This window comes from Xenopus laevis, chromosome 6S (genome assembly GCF_017654675.1).
Source record: "Xenopus laevis strain J_2021 chromosome 6S, Xenopus_laevis_v10.1, whole genome shotgun sequence".
Lineage (NCBI taxonomy): Eukaryota > Metazoa > Chordata > Amphibia > Anura > Pipidae > Xenopus > Xenopus laevis.
Genome location: NC_054382.1, coordinates 82,256,108 through 82,276,805, shown reverse-complemented (window position 1 = coordinate 82,276,805; position 20,698 = coordinate 82,256,108). Strand labels below are relative to the sequence as shown.

At 38.3% G+C, this 20,698-nt stretch overlaps 1 protein-coding gene across 1 annotated transcript; it reads left to right on the top strand.

Annotated features, from left to right (window-relative positions):
• The first annotated feature begins 2,433 nt into the window (after positions 1-2,433).
• prl.1.S (prolactin, gene 1 S homeolog) lies at positions 2,434-6,675 on the top strand. The gene is made up of 5 exons (NM_001095872.1): positions 2,434-2,475; positions 2,961-3,142; positions 3,346-3,453; positions 3,853-4,032; positions 6,285-6,675. Exons 1-5 carry the CDS (start codon positions 2,445-2,447, stop codon positions 6,474-6,476), a joined length of 693 nt encoding a protein of 230 aa, NP_001089341.1. The 5' UTR covers positions 2,434-2,444; the 3' UTR covers positions 6,477-6,675.
• The last annotated feature ends 14,023 nt before the right edge of the window (positions 6,676-20,698 follow it).

Below are 20,698 nucleotides of genomic sequence, written 5' to 3'. Positions count from 1 at the left end.
TTATGCTATATAGATTATATTGTATCTCCAACCTGTTTGATTAAAAAATTTTGTGGCCTTCCACTAACTTATATCAGTGAAAATTGGAGAATGCCGTGTAAAGCCTTCTCCCCTCCAAGACTCGTATATGTTTCTCCTCTCCCTGTATATGTTACTTCTGCAACTGACCCCTTGATTATGTGAGGGAAGAAACTCTAACACAGTTACAAAGCATTTGGGATCGTTACAAGGTGGAAAGGAAAGTCACACAACTAGGGATGGATTTAATTAAGAATTCAGCTAAAATCCAGCTCCAAGTTCAGAGTGCTCAGGGTTTTAGTTTTTTAGTGAGCAGCCAGACAGAGCTGTGATTGGCTGGCTTGTACAGTGTTAGACTGGCACACCGGGATAACAGGAAAACTTCCAGTGGGCCCAGGTGTCAGTGGGTCCTCATGTTGCTAAACATTGGGAATATTTAATTGCCTTTCCCTAATCTATTTCTTTGAGAACAAAGAGGCTCAGCAGATGTAATAATAGATTATAGTATGTAAAGAAAAGAGACTACTAAGAGTGGGCCCCTGGTGTCCCAGTTAAGCACTGGTTATGTATGCATGTTTAATAGTGAATAGGCAGTGACTAGAGCAAACCAGCAGAGGAAAGAAGAATATTGTGAGTATGTCCCTAAGCTTGGGTCACTGACATTAGCAAAGAGCAGACTGAGCATGTGCAGTAGTTTGGAAAGGCAAAAGACAGTGAGCTACTCTGGGCATCCTAAGGGGCATGGATCTCTATTTCTATAGAGCATTGGTGAGTTTGGGCTAGTATAAGAACCCAAAACACATAGGGGCAAATTTACTTACCTCCGAATTTGCGCAAGCGTTGCATTCGCCAAACGAAACCGCACTTCGCCAGGCGTAGATTCGCCAGGGCTGTGCAAATTCACGAAGATCCGAAGTTGCGCACAAGTTACCGATTGTTTACGAAGTTGCGCTAGCGATGTTAGATCATCGGTTCGAAGTTACGATAGCAAAGGCTAATTTGCATACGGCGCGAAATTTAAGTTTAAATGGAAACGTATGCTACAGCAAATACAGAACACTACAGAAGCCCACGGAAACGTAATAAAATGATATAGAGGTTTTCTAATGCCCTACACATGTGCCCACAGTATAGTTAAGGTGCCATATTTTATCAAATGTAGGGGGGAAGGTGAGCACCCTAATATTTTTCAGCCTATCACCCTTTAAAAAGAAAAAAACGCCAGCATTTTTGGGGACTTACAAAAATGTTCAACTTTTTTTTTTCAAACTCCTATCTACTCTATTGCACTTTGCCTGGTCTGACCTGGCGAAGTAAACTCTGGCAAAAGAGGTAACATTCAGGAAAAAAAATGTAACACATTTGCGTAGTTTCACCCCTTCCCCAGAGTGCAACTTCACCAGCCGTTAGGGTGCGAAGTTGCGTTAGCAAATTTTCACCAGGGACACTGTTAGTAAATTGGCGAAGTGGCAAAATGACACCACGCTGGTGAATTTTCGCTAATGTTAGCCACTTTGCCCTTTTGTAAATTTGGCCCATAGACAATCGTTTCTAGCAATATTATTTTTTAGACTTTAGTGTCCCTTTCAAATGAGACCACACAGTCAATAGTAGCTCAAGTATTATGAGTTAAAAATAACGAATTAAAGTTATTGAAAAATAATTATGATTAAGTAACCACTATTGTTTAGGTGGACACAATTTAAAATGTAGCCTAATGACTTTATATATCTGCATTATTATAACTTCAACAAATCCATTCTCGGAGCTTATTCACAAGCTTATGCAGAATAAACAATGAAAACGCACTCTCTGGTGAACAACGGATAAAAACAAAATGGTAAAATTCTTTCTAAATTACATTCCCATAGCTTCTAAATTAAGCACTAGAGTGCAACTGTTTTTCTTGGCAAGAAAAGCCATACAATAGACATTATTTTTTCAATTCAGTTTTTTAAGGCACTGAATTTAAAGCACCTTGTAAAGTATTTAGTATTAGTCACTGATCAGAATGTGCTCTAATTCGTGTATACGTTCACTTATTTACAACTATATAGTAATCATTTCTCAAGTTCAATGATAAGCCATAGGGAAAGTTTGCAACTAAAGAGTTCAATTATTAAATGTAACATTTTTAAAGTCCTGTAAAAAATAAATATACATTTATAATGCCATATCTGTCTCCGCTTTTGTTAGTTCTCATTTTGAATGGCATCCATGCAGGTTTTCCTAAGTTAAATATATTTAGCACATTATTTTGATCAAAACTTGTGTGAATATGAATGAAGAAGTAAGGACATTTGATGTTTATGATTATGAGTTTGGGAGATGTATTTATTCAACAGAGATGTCTAAGTGTATAAAACTGCCAAAGGGGAACATGAAGGCTAAACACTTGACTAGTCTCTGGAAAGACTTTGCCAATAATGATTGATCCAATGGACTCATCTGTGAAAGGTAATTTTCTTCTATATATCTCTAAATTATGAGCATAGTCCCTGTCTTTTTATGTTTAAAATAGTTTGTGCTATAATGTATAATTCTATGATTTGACTTATTTGCTAGGAAATACATAAAACACAAGAATGAGAATTCTATTTGATCTGTTTTCACTACATGGATTCCTGAAGTCAGCATGTTTTTTTTTTACATTTTGTTTTAAGAAGTGTTTATAAAATGCCTTTTATCAATAACTGAAGCTGTCAAGAGTGACTTGAATAAAACCATGTGCCTGTAAGTCCATGGGATATTACATTATAAATATATAACACATGACGGAATAAAGAATATTTCTGAAATAATGTAAATCTATAAAGGCATCATATCATGTTCCTTGTTACATAAACACTTTTTATTATTTTCTTCCAGTTATAAATAAAGTTCAACATTAATTCCCTTCACAGCAAAGTGGTTAGTAATGTAATTTTTTTTCTTTCTTGAAGTTGCAATGTTGGTAATTCTTGTTGGGACCAGTATGTTTCCAGTGAAATATGGTGTGACTTCCCTCCCAATATGTCCAGATGGAGGAACCAACTGCCAGATGTCAACAGTAGATCTTTTTGATCGGGCAGTGAAGCTTTCAAACTATATCCATTCTCTCTCCTCTGAAATGTTCAAAGAATTTGTAAGTAGAAGCTATATTTTATACGTTAGTGCTTTTATTTATGATGAGATAATAGTGTTCCCTATTATGATTTGAATAAATATATATTTTTAAAGATTATCATTTATTATAATCAGTTGGCATATCTAAAGTTTAATATTATAAGCAATCAAGATATTTTAATGCACATATTTTTTTTCCCATTCTCATATTTTTTTCGACAGGATGAACGTTTTGCACCAAGTCAAAGATTCTTAACAAAGTCTGTTATGAGTTGCCATACTTCCTCATTAAATACTCCAGAAGACAAGGAGCAAGCACAGCAAATTCAAGTGAGACTTTATCAAGGTCCAATAATCAGAATTGAAATTCTGTAATCATGAGAAATAGTGGTTTGAATTTCCAGCTCTTCTCTTTTATTATAGCACTGTTTGATTACACAGATGTGGCTGAATTAATTTTACACTGAATTTTACAAAAATGTAGTTGCACAGGTAAGATAACTTTCAGTAAAGCAAACAAATAACAATTATGTTAGAAATTAATTCTGTATAATGATTTTAATTGTGTGTGATGCTAAGTATAATGATGATTAAAGTTGATAAGAAAACAATACATAAAACCCAATAGAGTGTTTGAATGTAAACCATGGGAGGTGCTGTTAAGTAAATTGTTAAAATGATATAATAAATCATTGTGTCTTCATTTGTTTCTTCCATGCAATACCAAAGCATGAAGACTTGCTGAACTTAGTGATGCAAGTTCTGCGATCTTGGAATAATCCTTTACTCCACATGGTTGCGGAAGTTCAAGATATTAGGGAAGCACCAGATACAATTTTTCAGAAAGCTGTTGAAATTGGGGAACAAACCAAACTACTTCAGGACGGAATGGAAAAAATTGTTGGAAGGGTAAGAATAGTAACCTTGGATTTATTTTTGTAACTTGGTTCAGCTACATCTAATACAAACAATATTGAAGTTTCTATTCATATGCTTTAATTTAACTCTAAAAAATGTGTTCTTTGCACTCAATGGGGCATATTTAGTTAGTTAGAGATCACCACAGTACACTAGAGTGAAATTCCGCCACTCTCCATTCATTTCTATGGAATTTTTAAAAAGAGTATTTATCAATGGGTGAAAGTGAAAGTTCACCCTTTAATAAACACATTTTTAAAAATTAGTGATGGGCGAATAAATTCGCCAGGCAAGAATTTGCGGCGAATTCCCGCGTTTCACCACTGGCGAATAAATTTGCAAATCTCTCGCGAAAATTCACTGGTGAAAATTCGCCTGAGGCAATTTACGATTTTCACGTTTTTTCTGTGAAAATGTTCGAAATGTTCGTTTTTTTCTGTGAAAAGGTTCGAATTGCTAAATTTTGCGTGAAAACGTCCGAATTTCACGAATGTTTCGTGAAAACGTCTGAATTTCACAAATTTTCCGTGAAAATGGCCACATTTCACAAATTGTTCATGAACTTTCTGTTTCCCCGATTTTTCACGAATTTTTCTGCAAAGCGGAACGGGAGAGATTCGCCCATCACTATTAAAAATCCCATAGAAATGAATGGAGAGTGGCGAATTTCATTCTGATGTACTGTGGTGATTGCTAACTTCACTCTTTGATAAATATACCCCAATATGTTCTTCCCTCAACATCACTGTCACTTTAAAGGCTCTAAATGGCTGATACATTTTCTTACAGTGCATATTTTATAGTTCAACTTTATTGTTTTCTCAGAGGGTAAAATATATGTTCCTTACAACACTTTGTCAATGCACCTCTCACTACAGCAAATAAATGAGAAGGAAAGTCTAAATCACAATTTGTTGTGCTTACGCAGAAGTACCCCGGGCTGGTATAGTTTTCTGCTAACAGGAGCACTGGCTTGAGATATCAGGTAACTGATTACATTCGATTGTGTGGTGCCCCCCATGGATTTGATCTTTCCCTCTCCTTTAATTCAAGTTTAAGATTTCAGTCATTTTTTTAACATCCTGATGCACAATAAGGAACAATATTAATAAATAATATAGAAAATATTATTGAATACCTCTTCCTTCCATAACATTTCAATTAACATAGCACTGCACTAAACAAATTACACATTTTATAAAGAGTAAGACATCCTACAGTCCATCGGTGAACTGGGATGTGTGTCAAAAACAGATATAGTAACATTACTGTAAATCTGCAATCCTGAATGGCTATGGCCATGCCTGGGCAAGCATAAACCTCACAGCACATTTACAACTGTACTGATTTAAAAGGGAGGGATTTTGCAATAGTAGAAATGTATTTTAAAAAGGTTCTCAGGAGAACAATCCATCACTAATAAAGAATGACATTAGTGTATATTAAAGTGCAGCTTGGGGAGAGCTAAAGTCAGTTACCATGAATAACAAGAAATACAAATTAGAACATTGAGCACAACTGCTAAAAACATCTGTCCCAGCCCAGCTGAATCATAACTATTAAGGATATATACTACTTGTCCCCAGCCATTACAGTTGACCACTGCAGAATCAACAACCTCCAGACGTACTACAAAGTCTATGTTAATGGAGACGGGAATGGAAGGATTCTGATTACAGTGGGAGTTCTTTAATTACCCATAACTGTCAAAAATTTTCCTTGGAGCTTTTCGCAGTGCCTATATTCATATATCTAGTTCCACAAAACAGCACAGGTGGATATATTAGTAACCCAAGCGGATCTCTCAATTAGCATTCATTTAACTATCCACATCCACAAAACAGGTACTGTTAGCAAAACCTGATGTTGGGTGTAAGAACTTTTGCTACCTTTGCTGTAGATCTAATTTGCTGTTGTAGCTGCCATTATCCTGCTCCTTCTTTCAAAGGACCAAACTTAGCTTTGGAACTGAAAATGAAGCATTTTTGTAGGCTAATGAACTGTTAGTAGCCAGTGAACTAACTCTATTGTAGAGTCAGTTGTGAGACTGGATGTCTATATCCTGGGGCAGGAGAATTTTAGAATAGATCAGCTGTAGAACTGCTGTGGATAACTGCCAGCTATTGATTAGTGGCTTTTAGGCAAGTATGGCTTTATGGATAATGTATTTATATATTTTGCCAGGGTTGCTTTCAAAATGCTTCCAATTTTTGTAGAAAACAGACTATTTTTTTTTTTTGTAGATTCATCCTTTTGACTTGGAAAATGATGTTAACTCCCTGTGGTCTGGCCCACCAGCAGCACAGTCAGCAGACGAAAATTCGCGTCTCTTTGCCTTTTACAACCTCCTGCACTGCTTTCGCAGGGATTCCCATAAGATTGACAATTACTTAAAGCTTCTTAAGTGTCGCCTTATTCACGACAGCAACTGTTAGGGTTTCATTTGGTAACCATTTCTTAATAAATCAAAAGTCTAAACATGCATTTCTTCTGCTTTATGAGAAAACAATTACTGCATCTCTGTTGATAATGATAAGTAAATGTTAGTAAAAACAGTGATAGCCTTACAAACTGTTAAGTTAAACTTACGCTTTAGTTAACTTTTGTTTAGCACTAATAAAAAATGCAAATATTGTCTTGTCTATTAATTGTCTCTATTAATGATCAGGAAAGAAAACCGAGCTTGTAATTATTTTTTACAAATAACGATGCACTAGTATTTCTTTGATATGCAGCTCTAAATTCAGATTGGAGCCAGGATATAAATCAGTATTATTATAATTTATATAGCCCAGTGAATTTATTGCTTAAAGATATATTTAGAATCTGGTATGAACTCACCCCACCCCCAGAATCAAGGCAACATTATAAAACCTGTTAAAAAGTTTCCCATACACATATATACACAATATATATATTTATACATATGTACAACAATAAGGTACATTCAGGGGTGAATTCGTGGCGAATTTGCGCGATTCGCCGCCAGTGAATAAATTCGCGAAACGCCCGCGAAAATTCCCGTCAAAAACGGGCGCCGGCGTAAAAAACGAGATGCTGGCGCCGTTCCGTGAATTCACCCATCACTATTCAGGGGGTTATTTATTAAAGTCTGAATGCCTAAAAATGTAACATTTTTTGGAGATTTAGTATACCCCATGGCTACAAAAACTCCAAATCCAAAAATCCGCAGAGACTTGTCGAGGTTGTATATAAGTCAAAAGCAGATGTCCCTCTCCTATTTGGAAGTTTGTGTCTGCGCTGGAATTAGCCTGAAAATCTGACTATTTCAGGCTTTTCAGACAAAAATCTGAAAAATTCGGGACTCCAGGAAAAAGCCCCTGAAAAAATTTTAAAATTGTACGATTCGTTTTTTTTGTTTTATCGTGCTTTTCCCCAGATCTGATTAAATAGTATTTTAATAATAAATAAGGTCATATCATGGATTCTAGTTTGGTCAGACTTTTTTTTTAATAAAATAATCAAAAAAAATTCAGATTTTGATAAATAGCTCCCTGAATGTTACTGTTTTGACACACCAATTATAAAATAATCTGTGCAACATGGGAAAACACACAAAGTTCACCACTCATAGCAGTCTATCCCTCCAGCAGTATGTCAGGCCTGAACATACTGAGATCAGTATGTCAGGTACTTTCTGCAGTATTCCTGCAAAGAAATATATGTCTGCATTATGTATATACATAATACATACTGCCTAGCAGCGAAATTCTTGCATTCATTGTATCCCTAAAGAAGCTTACTGTACATATTTTATAGGCAAAATATACCCACTTTTAGATGCGTTCATTCAATTTGCTGATGTGGAAACATTGCATAAACACTGTCTTTATTTCCATAAAGTAATATTTACCTTGTTTTACTGTATAAGAGATTAATTTGCTAATAGCATTTTACCAGAAAAGCTAAATGATGTGTTGCCTTTAGAGCTCTTACACATGAGCATTTTACCTGTGTTTTCTGTGATGGATCTTTCATGTACCGTATATACTCGTGTATAAGCCGACCCGTGTATAAGCCGAGGTACCTAATTTACCTAAGAAAACTGGAAAAATGTATTGACTCGTGTATAAGCCTAGGGGCCCCATGTCAGATTTCAAGATGTGAATGTGCCAATGAGGTGCTGCACCTAGGAAAGCAGAAAAAAGGTACCGCGGCCCCAACACACCTCCTTCTCCCATAGCGCAGGACTGTCTGTGTGATCCCATAGCGCAGGACTGTCTGGACCTGAGAGCCTTGCAGCTCTGATAAAACATTTGTCAAATCTGGCGACATTGCACCTGTGTCAGGCTCATTTAGGTTATATTTTTGTTGGACCACTTTGCACTTACTTAATATTGAGCATGTTCCTGGCACTGGGTCTCTTTCATCCAAAAGATAACTGTAGCTTTTTAGATTTAAAGTTTAATAACATTAGCATAAAGTAATATTGTTTTTTGGAAGGGGCTGGGGTTTTAACCCATAACATTTATCACTATGATTTGGTACATTTGCAACATACCTCCCTCTCCCATAGCGCAGTACTGTCTGTATGATCTGTTGCTCTAATCTTGCCTTATATCCGTCATTAATCGCAGAAAAATACGTGAGATATGACTGGTGCTGCCACATGACTGTAAGATGAATCTGTAACACTCCCTCACCCCAGTTTCATCATGCTGAATCATATCCCTGTTATATTTTATGACAGTCAAGCTAGTCTGGGTGCTATGCCATTCATTTCCTATAAAATGCAGACCTGTAATTTGTGGAAATGTGTTTCAACTAATACCTGACTCAGCTTGGTTCCATTTTATCTGGATTACTCATGGAAAGAGGTGCCCCACTTAGAACATCACAAATTAAAAACTATTTATTTAGCAGAAAAAGTATCTAGGTTGTCCTATCTGTGAGATAAATGTGTGATATGTTACTTTCTTGTAATACCATACAGGATAATTGTAATCTAACCCAGTGTATGGCCACCTTCACTGAAATGTGACAAGCACAATTTTTGTTTTATTCAGATCTGGTGAGAATAATATCCTTTCAATTTAAATAAATATTACTTCTAATCTAAATTACTGGGGTACCACAGTGCACACAGAAGTGCAGTTGCAAAATCTAGGCTCCTATCCGCACGTTGTTAGCACTAGGATTATGTGCTCTCTTTAAGGCAACTCGAGGGATTATTTTCCATCGCAGACAGCTGGAAGCTATCTCTGTCAGATGGCTGCATTTTAAGGTCGCTATTGTTCAGATGTGCCATACTTTTGTCTATTTGAGCACTATAAAAAATGTCCCATACAATTTGCTGTCAAATCCTTTAGATTGACATTAGTGGCTGGTGTTGGACTACAGGTACTAGCTGCATGTCTGTGACTGACTGTGTCGCCGCCCGGAGCAGGTCCAGGAGCTCCGGGCGGCGCGTCCTTCCCTGCCGGCGTTCGCTCCCAAAATGGCGGCGCCCATGGCCGCCACGTGGGTAGCGGCCGGCGCCGCTACCCACGTGGCGGCCATGGGCGCCGCCATTTTGGGAGCGAACGCCGGCAGGGAAGGACGCGCTGCCCGGAGCTCCTGGACCTGCTCCGGGCGGCGACACAGTCAGTCACAGACAGTCCTGCTGGGGCCGCGGAAGGAGCGTATCTACGTATGACCCGCGTATAAGCCGAGGTTGAGTTTTTCAGCACATTTTGGGTGCTGAAAAACTCGGCTTATACGCGAGTATATACGGTACTCCATTACTGGGGAACTAAACCCTCCATTTTCTATTAGTTGGTACTCAAAAGCAGGTAAGTGCTGAACGTAGGTGGAACATCACTTGATGAATTTCAAAAACCCAACTGTTTTCGATCTGTCTCGTACATGACTAATGCCCAGCCACCTGTAAAAACCCTTGTATAGTGCAATAGTGGACTTTTTGGGCTTTAAATTAGTTGCTGCTTGGGTAGCCACAAGGTTTAACCACATCTGGTTAAATGTTTTAAAAACCCAGATCTGAAATTTAAAGAAAGATGCTTTTCTTGCTGTTATTGTTATAGTGTTACAGTGTTGAGTGTTATACTTGAATAAAGGTATGGGATCTGTTACCCGGAAACCTGTTATCCAAAAAGATCTGAATTATGGAAAGACCATCTCCCATAGAGTCCATTTTAACCAAATAATCCAACTTTTTAAAAATGATTTCCTTTTCCTGTATTAGCCTGAGGGACAAATGTGGAACTTTTTAGCTCAGGAGTCTTTTTAAGAAGGCTGCTCAGACCAACGATTTGTTTTTGTTGTGCTTGAAAGGCCAGGCATAGAATATCCCTTTTGTTTTTATTTCAAATGTTGCACTGTTAAAAAACAATTAAAACAAATGACAATGTGTTTTCAGTGTAAGCCTTGGTCAATAAACTAATGTTGAAAAGGGGATACATTTTAAGTAAGTTTTCCTTCACTAATTTAGTTCCATTTGACATATTTAGACTTATACACTGAATGATACTATGTGAGGTAATAATAAAAGGCAGTTGACTTAAGGGGTGGCAAGCACATGATGGGTTCAAAGTGGAGACTACAACCCCTCATAATCCTCTATTTTGCTCACCAGCCCACAACCCCTCTTCTTTCTCTAATACAGACTAGTAGACACTTTGGACCAGATTCAGCTCAATGAGAAAAAGTTATTTCATGGCTTACCATGTGAAAAATTATAGACGAGTAGGGATGGACGAATTTGGGGCGTTCTGCCGAAAAATGAGCGAATTTCCTGTGAAATTCGCAAAAAGGCAAAAATTTGCAAAATGGCGCCGGTGTCTCGTTTTTGACGCATTTTTGGCAAAATTTTGAGGCCGGTGAATTTTCAAGGCGGTTTTGCGAATTGCCGCAAATTTGCGCCTGGCGAATAAATTCGCCCATCACTATAGACGAGATTCAATTTGAGGAGAAAAAACTTTTCTCCTAATTCTGTTCCAGATTTTCCCCATAGACTTTAATAAAGTTCACATGAAAAACTGTGGTTTAAGGTTTTTCTGAATTGAATTGCATCTCAAATTGATGACTTTTTTCATGACTTTTCTTGTGATAAACTTTTTCACACTGAATTGAATCTGGCCCTTTGTTGGAAAGAGAAGGCTGCAGTTCTTTATTTAAATTTATATTGATTAAATATAACCCTTACCAAACTGTTTCTAGAACAACAGTTTTCTTAACCAGCAAGCCTTACTCCAAGGGAACTAAACCTAATCCCTAACCTAATGTAAAGCCTGGATCCTGCCTCCTTTCTCCCAGATTTAAGCCAAGGTTGACTTGAAGGGACAGAGGCAATAGAAAAGGTGGAGGGGAATGTCTATTAGGCAGGATTTAAAAGCTAATATAAAGGAGGAGGTGATGTTAGAAAATGAGGGAGCTGATGCCTTATGGGTAGAGCTCTCCACGGATTGTAAAGAGTACAACAAATTGATATGTAGGGATGTAGCGAACGGCGGAAAAAATGTTCGTGAACATATTCGCGAACTTGCGTCAAAAATGCGAACGGTTCGCGAACGTCGCGAACCCCATAGACTTCAATGGGAAGGCGAATTTTAAAAGCTAGAAAAGACGTTTCTGGCCAGAAAAATGATTTTAAAGTTGTTTAAAGGGTGCAACGACCTGGACAGTGGCATGCCAGAGGGGGATCAAGGGCAAAAATGTATCTGAAAAATACATTGTTGACACAGCGCTGCGTTTTGTGCTGTAAAGGGCAGAAATCACACTACGTCACTCAGGTGATGTTTCTGGACACGGAATGTGAAAAAGCTCACACAGCTAGGCGGCAGTTGTTTGAAGAACACACTGGGCAAACAATGCCTGCAAGGTCAACGTATACACTACAGCAGTGGATACGGAATATATTATTGCTGCTTGGAAAACGTCACTCAGGTGGTGTTTCTGGAGACGGTATTATTATTGATATTTAGACAGAATGTGAAAAAGCTCACACAGCTAGGCGGCAGTTGTTTGAAGAACACACTGGGCAAACAATGCCTGCAAGGTCAACGTATACACTACAGCAGTGGATACGGAATATATTATTGCTGCTTGGAAAACGTCACTCAGGTGGTGTTTCTGGAGACGGTATTATTATTGATATTTAGACAGAATGTGAACAAGCTCACACAGCTAGGTGGCAGTTGTTTGAAGAACACACTGGGCAAACAATGCCTGCATGTGCACTACTATTGGTGCACTACTATGAAGAACAGCAAACAGCACTGGACACGTTAAAGAACAGTAAGATAAGTAAAATAAAAATATATATATATGTATATTAAAAAAAAAAATTACTCTGGTTGGTGCTGAACTACTAGGAGCAGCACACCAGTCCCACTCCCCAACACAGCTAGACTTATAGCACTGGGCTCTTATAGTAGCAAAGTAAAAAAACAAAACAGAAAATAAAAGCAGTCCTTACAAGGACTATTGGGTTATTACAGCAGTCAGCAGATGAGATCAGAAGAGATCAGTGCCCACAGCAGGCAGCTACATACAGAGCACTGCAGTAGAAGGTAGATTACTAGCCAGCAAAGCTACCTAACCTAAAATGTCCCTCAAATCCCTGCAGAGTTCTGTCCCTACAATACAGAGCAGTATCAAGTAGATTACTAGCCAGCAAAGTTACTATCAACTGTCCCTCAAATCACTCAACAGCTCTCTCCCTACACTAGCTCTTCCAAGCACACACAGGCAGAATGAAAAAACGCTGCAGGGCTTCAGTTTATATATGGGAGTGGTCCAGGGGGTGTGGGGGTGGTCCAGGAGGGAGAGCTTCCTGATTGGCTGCCATGTATCTGCTGGTCTGGGGTGAGAGGTCAAAAATAAGCGCCAGCTAAGGCGAACCCAAATTGGCGAACGTCGCGCGACGTTCGCGAACATTCGGCGGACGCGAACAGTCGATGTTCGCGCAAATTAGTTCGCGGGCGAACAGTCCGCGACATCCCTATTGATATGCTATAGACCTCCTAATGTAAGTGAAGAGGAGGAGGCAAAGCTCCTGTTGCAAATGATTGGGGAAATTACCCAAATAATGATTGCAGCAACAGTACTGCCAGAACACTCAATGGGAACAAGTTTATAAACTTGTTGCATGTTGCATGCTTGTTAAACGAGTTACATTTTCTCAGACTCATTTTCATCTGGTTTGGTACCTATGGATTGGAGGAAGGCTGATTTAATTTCTATATTTAAAAAGGGATTACGATCTCAGCCTAGCAGTTATAGGCCAGGAAGACTGACATCCATGGTGGGCAAATTATTTGAAGGCTTGTTAAAGGAACAGTAATACAAACAAATAGAAGTTTTTAAATTAGTTCAAATATAATGCATTGTTGGCCCGCACTGGTAAAACTGGTTTGTTTGCTTCAGCAACTCTTTTCAAAACTGAAAAAGGAGAAAAGGCACAGGTTACACAGCTTATAACAGATAAGCCCTGCATTATATAATGCAATTCTAAATAGCTTATCTGTTATCTAATTTCTGCCCCCGTCGCTACACAGCAGCTGGTTTATATAAACTATAATAGTGTTTCTGAAGCAAACAGCACTATATTTTTTATCCAGAACTTAAAAACAATATAATTATTTGAATTTGTTTAAGGGATCACATTCAAAATGTTATACTGGTCAATAGCATTATAATCAGTAATCACCTTGGCTTTATGAAGAATAGGTCATGTTGGGGGAGCAGTAGATGTTATCTAAAGCATTTGATAAAAGCCCTCCCTCCTCCCCCAGGCTAACTACCCCCCCCCCGGGAAATGCCCCATACTCTATGCTTACAGCTTGGCGCAGATTCTTCCAGCGAAGTTCAACGTGTCAGTAAGCTGACTGAGAGATCAACAATTTCCGTGTAATTGCGCTCATGGTGTCGCAAACTGGCAATCTGCTCCAACTGTGCATGCGCCGAAATGCCGATCTCGCAGTCAGCTTTCAGAGGAGCCGGAAGATGGACATGTGGAACTTCGCTGGAAGAATCTGCGCCGATGAGTAAGTATGGAGTATAGGGCATCTCCCCGGGAAGATAGTTAGCCTGGGTGGAGGAGGGAGGAAGGACTATCTGGGGTCGGGGGTAGGGTTTTTTTCCCCACAGGTTGATTTCTACTTTAATGGGACTGCACTAGGCAAATCTAAAATCGAAAATGGAAAGAGAGCTGTATTAAAAAGGGCATAGATTCCACTGTACTAATCGCTGTTAAAGGGTCGGCCAACCCCCCCCCCCCCTAGGGCTGCTTCAGAAGGTGAAAATGACACTTTACACTTCAGTATTAGGAAAAACGGTCACACATAGAAAATGGAAAGTCATTGGCAAAAGTCGTTATTTCTGGTGATCTATCTGAAAACAACTAGTTGTTTGATACTGATGCTGTTTTCTCTCTACATCCTCAATGAGGTCTGGATTAAGACGCTCAATTTTAAGGCGTCATCCCATAAGAAGCTCAGCAGGGCTGACACCTGTGGTTGGACATGGGGTAACATGCTGAGATAAAAGAACTTGTGCAAGTCTTGTTGACCAGTTTCCATTTGTAATCCTTCTAAGTGCATCCTTTCTACTTGTCTATTTCCTTGGTGCAGCTTGATGTCTATTTCCTTGTTACTGCTGATGTCTGAGATGACACTGGGATGACCTCTAACCATTTTGAAAAAGAGTGTAGCACTACAATAGAGTTCTTCCCCGGTATGATCCAACAAAATCATTATAATGTCTAGACCAAGGCTTTTTTGCAATTTCCCAAGGAAACACTGGTGCTGCAGGGAGGATGTGACTAGAGTTCTGGCAAGTGTCAAACAGATGCACAGCCTCTTCTATGTTTGTGTCAATTCTCAGCCACCAGACATAACTCCTTGCAAGAGTTTTCATGCACACAATTCTTGGGCTGCATGTAGCATGTCAAGAACAGTTTTTAATCTCTTTGAGAAATGACCACTCTGCTTCCCCATAATAACCACTCTTTATGTGCAGATACAGTAGTTCATGCTGATGGCTTGGTCTGAACTCTTCAGACAAGTTTCATTTGGACATCCCCTCAACACCCAGTTGAGAACACGAGAAACGAATGGATCCTTTGCAGTCATATGAGCAATCTCATAGCTTCAAGATTCTGAGAAGGAACATCTTTTGAGAGCAAACCCAACAATTGATTTTGTCAGTTTGTGCATAGTTCTGCTCTGCTGATGTCATAGTCCCAGAGTAGTAAGAAACTGGTGCCTCTTTACCATTTGGGAGAATGTGACAAAGAACAGCACCAACAGCAAAAGGAGATGCATCTGTAGTAAGAATTAATAGCCAATCTTCATCATAATGAACAAGAAGAGAGTCAGATGTCAGCAACTGTTTAACTTTGCAGAAGGCCTTTGAATGTTTAGGAGTCCAGTTCCATCGAGCCTCTTTGTTAAGGGTCAATTTCACACCGATGGTCATGTATAAAAACATTAGCAGTAATTTCAGAGTATTCCGGGGCCCTTGCTGTTGACATTTTGGATATGATATAACTGTTTAACTTCTGTTCCCATGACTGCTCCATTATTTGCTGGGAATTACTTTTGTGAAAATGCTTGCATAATCATTTGGCTTTTCCTGATTAATACTTGCTTCACAAAAACATATAACGTGGCCTTTATTTTTGCAGTAGTGACAGGTAGCAGTCCTAAAAGCGCATGCAGAGTAGATAGCCTTACAAACTGTTAGTGCCCAGGGACTCTGCTACCATGGGGCAACGTGAGAATCTTGCCTCAGATGGCACCAGGTTCTGCAAAAAAGCTACTCTTGGAAACTTATAATATAAATTTTAATATAAGTTTTATAATATATAATATTCCCATTTTTAATTTGAAGTTTGCACATTGCCCTCTCTTCACTAGCAATACAGCTGCATCAGAAAGACTGCCTCAAGGCGACCTTCAGTTTAGCTTTTTTAGTTATCTTTATTGGTCCCTGGTAAGGTATCACCTTGAGTATGCAGTGCAGTTTTGAACTAAAGAAACAGAACTTTCATTTCAGCATAGGTGGTCCTTCACGGTAAGGGGAATGAGGTTGTGGAATGCCTTGCAGGGTGATGTTGTGATGGCAGATTCTATTAATGCCTTTAAGAGTGGCTTGGATGATTTCTTAAACAATAATATCCAAAGTTATGATGAGCTGAAGATAGAAATTGCTATATATGATAGGTCTGTATATTTATGTGTATATACAGTATGTGCACTGGGATTTGGAGGGGTTGGACTTGATGGATGTTTGTCTTCTTTTTTTTAACACAACTTAACTGTACTATATACAACCAATACAAAATGCAAATATTTTCTTGTAAAAGGAATTGCCTCTATCAATAACAAGTAATAAAAACTTAGCCTGTACATAGTTTAACAAATAATTATACACTAGCAAATGTTTGATAAGCCAATACAGGTATGGGTGTGCCAGGCGTCCCCACCCCCAACTAGACTACTAGGTACTCTCACAGGCTTCAAACTGTTTGGTGGACCCCTGGCAGTCATATTTAGGTTATTTTATCTTGGTATGTTGGGGTAATTTATCTTTTTATGTAATACAGGTATAACATGTGGATAAAATGTGGCAAATTTCAATATTTTTAGTCAATACTGAGATGTTTTAAAACCGCAGAGCAAAGTTGTTTTGCTCTGTTATTATTATGGAGACATATTTACCCATTTTGGATTCGCCAGAATGTGAACTTTCTGAAAATGCTTCAGGGGTCAGCTTACTTTTTGCAGATTTTACCATAAATAAAACAGGCAGTTTTTTTTTTGACTAAGTCGAAATTCAGTTAGTGTAAAAGGTATATTTCAGGGTCTCTACATGACATACTGTAAACTAAAATAAACCTATGCGCAATGGCCATGAGACTGAAAGTGGACCCCATAATTAGGGTTTTCTATCTTGGTACCTGATATGTTGGAGATAAGATGCTGCAAAATAAAAGCTTTGAGGGAATTTTTAAAAATGTCATCACCATCACCACTTTTAGGAATGCATTGTCATGTAGTAGTTTGGAGTAGAAAGACGTTTACCCATCATAAATTCAGGAGTAGTGATAGGAGAATTTGGGGCGTTTCGCTTTGCGGAAAAATTTGCAAAACAGTGACGGCGTCTTGTTTTTGACGCCGGCGTCCATTTTTTTACACCGGCGTCCGTTTTTTTGACGGCGGCGAATTTTCACTGATGAATTTTCACAGCAGTTTAGCGAATTTATTCACCGCAGTAATTCGCCATGAATGCGCCTATCACTATTCAGGAGTATATGTATACTTTCCAAAATAAATAGTAGTAAGACAAAACAGAGGCGCCAAAAGGATAAAAAATAGCTAAAAGCACTTAAAAACCCAATGAGTAATTCAGAGGAGGTAGTAATGAACTTACCTCCTCCAAGCAGACATCAACGAAAGTGGTAATTTTCAATAATAGTTTATTCACAAAACAGTATTGCAACGCGTTTCGCAGGCATTTCCTGCTTCATCAGGCAATATGGAACGGGAGCAAAAACAACTAAAAAAACAGAGACAGGCAAATTTGTAAAATATTATTGTATACAGCTGTTCGGATTGTGGGGAAGTGTGGATACTAAGTGATGCCCTTGGGCCAAGTATATGGGGGGAAGGGGAAACAAGGGGAGGAGAAATAGTTCACAGCATGGGGAAACAAGTGCTGATGGACATGGGGGATAGGCTGCTAGTATATATTATCTAAATTGGAAACCAAGTATCTTGGTGGGAGACATAAAATAGTAAAATAATAAAGGACGGGACCTAAGGTATATTTAAAGCCAGGGGATTTCCAAAATAAATGGCTTTCTGGTGTGAACTTAATTTTTTGTTGCTTTATCCCACATAAAATGAGTAAATGTGTTGATTTTGCAGTAGCTGTAATGTCAGAAATGATAGTAGTTTTATTTTGGGGCCCCTACAAGCCACATACTTTGGCTAACTTATGAAAAATGGACATCAAACTATTCAGTTGACCCTGGCATTAATATTTAGGATTTGTTATCTTGGTAACATAATAATATGAGGGTGATAACATGCTATCAAAACAAATACATAGAATACATATAGTTTCCCAAGGTAAACTAAAGCCCCCCCCCCAGAAAATGTCCATAAAGAGAGCACAAAATGTTCAAAAACTGTCTGGGAATCAAAAATACCAAAAACCCCAACTTGACTGGCAGGGAATGGGTTAAATTAGCTTGGATTCATAAGTTTTGTAGCAGTGTTTCTAAATTACCTTGTGGCTATTTTTAATTACATGCAGTGAAGATTTGCTAGTGGTTCAATTGAAAATGAATGTATAAGCTCTGGTACAAAAATATTTTGTTTCATCTACACGGGCAGTCGTAGGAAACAGTGCTGAGAGCATTATTCAGATAACACAAAGTGTTAAAGGACAGATTTGACCAGAACTTCACACTTTAGTTTTCAATTGTACTGCTCTTCTGTAATCACAGAATACAAACCCATGGCAGCACATTTGTCTCTTATTAGTTGTGGGTAGTGATGAGCCAATCTGTCCCGTTTCGCTTTGGTGAAAAATTCTCAAAACTGCAAAAAAGTAGTAAAAAGTCAACAAATTTTTTTATGTGCGACAATTTTTTACACGCTCAACAATTTATTCTCACTCCAAAACATTTGCTAAAACAATTTTAACCTCTCTTGGGTAGGGATCAAATATGGCCGTGTATGGGCAGCTTTAGACGTGGGTAAAAATGTTTTAATAATTTGTGCCATCATTTAGCAAAACACACTAGTCATTTGTAATTAGCGATGTTCGTTTGTTAATTCCCATAGTGACCAATACATTAGTAGATGGATGTTTTCACATGGTTTCCAAATCCAGCTAAAACTTCATGCCATGTTTATATTAAAGAAGATGTAATACTGCTAAGTGGCCATGTAGACTAAAATTAAAGTAATGTATGCTAATTTATAGATTATATTTGTGTCTTTAGAACTATTAATCTATTAACAAGACAGCTATCTTATTTATTCTATAAGAAAGGATTTTGTGTATGCAACCATGGATAATGTTTGACCCATTTTTTCAATTTACAAGGGTAGTTGCATACCACCTTTTATTTACAGGCTTTTTGCTAAGCTGATATCTAAGGTTCTCATTCTTGTGCTTGGAAATGTTAAAAAAGGACTAGGACTTCCAAGATGAATACAGCACTGCCTGCATTCAGTAGGATTGGATTCATTGGGGCAGGCAATGGGAGGCACATAGGTGTACCTTCTTCTAACTTTCCACTGCTCATTAAATCTACACTGCACTTAATTTGCTGCAAGGTGCAAAGGTATACCCCAAAAGCAAGGGTGGGTGTCCAGATAGATATATGGTCTACTCTATTGTATCATACCTAATCAGGTGCTCATGCTATTGCACATCTGAACTTGGCATACTGTAGTTACTTAAGGTTCTGCAACTACTCTTCGCTCTAGCTACTCTGAGATATCTGTTCCTGTACCAAATGAAATTTGTTAACCAATAATTTCTGAATTATCACCCAAGACATTAGTTTACAATGAAAAAATTTAAAAATTAAATATTCTGTAACTTATGTGGCAACCATTAGTTGAGTTTACTTACGGGGATAACCTTCAGCCATTGCATTGGCTACAATTCCCACTGACCATATACTGTATCTCTCTAGTAAAAGAAAACATAATAAAGAATATATGTCATTTGAATTAAACTGTAACATCTGTTAACAAAGAAAAAATGCTAATGTTAAATATACAGTAACTTGTATGCAATGTGCACTATAGCATGCACTATGCACTATGATGGCTATATAGCTGAATAAAGGTGATATTTCCTTTAAAACAGAAAAATGTCACTTTCCCTGGTTAAGAATTGTCCACTGTGAATTCATGAGCAGTAGCAGGCCTCTCATATATTGGAGCATGTCAAAAAAAACCAATTTTTTTCGGGATTTATTATGTGACAAAAATGCGATAAATCCCTTTTACTATTGGAAGATGTTTCTTGCCTTCATGATCTTCGAGGGTTTCGAGCATTTTGACGGTAAATTGTGGCAAGTTTTTTTTTAATAATTAGTGTGAAGAGGAATTATTTTTAAAAAAATCAATGACTGGATCATTATCACCCTAATCACATGAGGTAAGTTGACATATATGTTCCCTACCAATAGCGTCGGACTGGCCCCCTCCCCGAGCCACAACCCAGCCCCCTCCACAAGCCACAACCAGGCCCCCCTCCCTGAGCAGCAACCCGGCCCCCTTCCCCAAGCTGCAACCTGGTGCCCCTCTGGCTCACACGCCTACCTTCTTTTTCTTTCTGCCTGTTTACCAAGGAGGGGGAAAATCTGTTTTTTTCCTGGTATGCCGCCGGCCCAGTCCGACACTGTCAACCAAGCAAAAAAATCTATTTGGTATTCCAAAACTTTTGCAGGGAATGTTCCTTAACTGACCCACTACTTCTTTGCTAGGATAATGCTTTGAGGCAGGAACATCCTTCTTTGCTCCCCTGATGCCCACCAATTAAATTCTTAGCATCCACTAGTCATCTTTTATAATTATATTTGCTATGATCTGCTAATGGGGTGTTTATATGCATGCATTTAATAACAGGAAACCTGTAATATTAATTACATTTATAGACCCATGTAAAT